Source organism: Cynara cardunculus, assembly GCF_001531365.2.
Source record: "Cynara cardunculus var. scolymus isolate 2C chromosome LG 2, CcrdV1, whole genome shotgun sequence".
In the NCBI taxonomy this organism is placed as follows: Eukaryota; Viridiplantae; Streptophyta; class Magnoliopsida; order Asterales; family Asteraceae; genus Cynara; species Cynara cardunculus.
Genome location: NC_037529.1, coordinates 10,576,681 through 10,577,969, shown reverse-complemented (window position 1 = coordinate 10,577,969; position 1,289 = coordinate 10,576,681). Strand labels below are relative to the sequence as shown.

General features: G+C 44.5%; 1 protein-coding gene across 1 annotated transcript; it reads right to left on the bottom strand.

Moving 5' to 3' along the window:
• Nucleotides 1-7: 7 nt before the first annotated feature.
• On the bottom strand, nucleotides 8-962 carry LOC112505895. The gene is made up of 4 exons (XM_025109936.1): nucleotides 858-962; nucleotides 722-745; nucleotides 455-666; nucleotides 8-86 (listed from the first exon to the last, which is right to left on the bottom strand). Exons 1-4 carry the CDS (start codon nucleotides 960-962, stop codon nucleotides 44-46), a joined length of 384 nt encoding a protein of 127 aa, XP_024965704.1. The 3' UTR covers nucleotides 8-43.
• Between the last annotated feature and the right edge of the window lie 327 nt (nucleotides 963-1,289).

Here is a 1,289-nt window from a genome sequence, read left to right as displayed (position 1 = left end):
CAGAAGCTCTCCGGACTTCTTGAAAAAGCTGAAGAAAGAAGAATTAATCTTCAAATACGCATAGATATGCCTCAAGAAGGAGATCTCTGCAAATATTATCTTTGTCAATACAAAGCTACAAATAAAAAAGGTATAAAAAATATTAAGATGCCCTTGATAAAAATAGAAAGTCTCTTTCTAAAATGAAAAAGAAGCTCATTACTTCTTGCGATGCATTGTTTTAATTTCATGTTAAAACAGAAAAATCACAAATTAAAAAGTATTTTATCTATTTTTAGATATATATTTACTTAAAAAATGCTATCTTTTACGATTAGCAAGACCGGACCGGGCTTTTTAGCCGTCCAAAACAAATCAGGACAACTCCAGAAGTTGCCCCAACTTAGTTCATAACCTGTTTCTAAAAATAGAGAGAAGAAGGATTGTGATATGGTAACAAGTAGTTCAGGCACACCTTACAAAGAAAATGCCCGCTGGCCCACCACCACCTGTCGCTCTCCCGAATACGTAAGCGCTTACGTCATGGTATTGTCTTATCACGCTTACGTCAACCTTCTGGATGGGTGAAAGTTGGCCCTTTTTTACTGTGATACTCCTGAAAACCACACAGGGCGGAGTCACAGGGCGCCTTTCGGACGTCCCATACCGCCCGATCGTCACAAGAACCGTCACCGAAGCTCTGACACCAATTTTCCTGGACACTTGATTCAGGCTCCACCAACATATTTCCACCGGATCTGACCTGGTTTCACTCTGCCGAGAGCTCATCTGGGGAGCGGCTCCAGCCCCCGACCGAGGTCATTTTTAAAAGGCCGGTCCTTTTTTTAAACTGGTTTAGTCCAGCCCTAATTTTCCTGGACACTTGATTCAGGCTCCACCAACATATTTCCACCGGATCTGACCTGGTTTCGCTCTGCCGAGAGCTCATCAGGGGAGCGGCTCCAGCTCCTGACCGAGGTCATTTTGAAAAGGCCGGTCCTTTTTTTAAACTGGTTTAGTCCAGCCCTCCCCCTTTCTAAAAATAGAGAGAAGGATTGTGATATGGTAATGAGTAGTTCAGGCACGCCTTATAAAGAAAATGCCCGCTGGCCCACCACCACCTGTCGCTCTCCCGAATACTTAAGCGCTTACGTCATGGTATTGTCTTATCACGCTTACGTCAACCTTCTGGATGGGTGCAAGTTGGCCCTTTTTTACTGTGATACTCCTGAAAACCACACAGGGCGGAGTCACAGTGTGCCTTTCGGACGTCCCATACCGCCCGATCGTCACAAGAACCGTCACCGAAG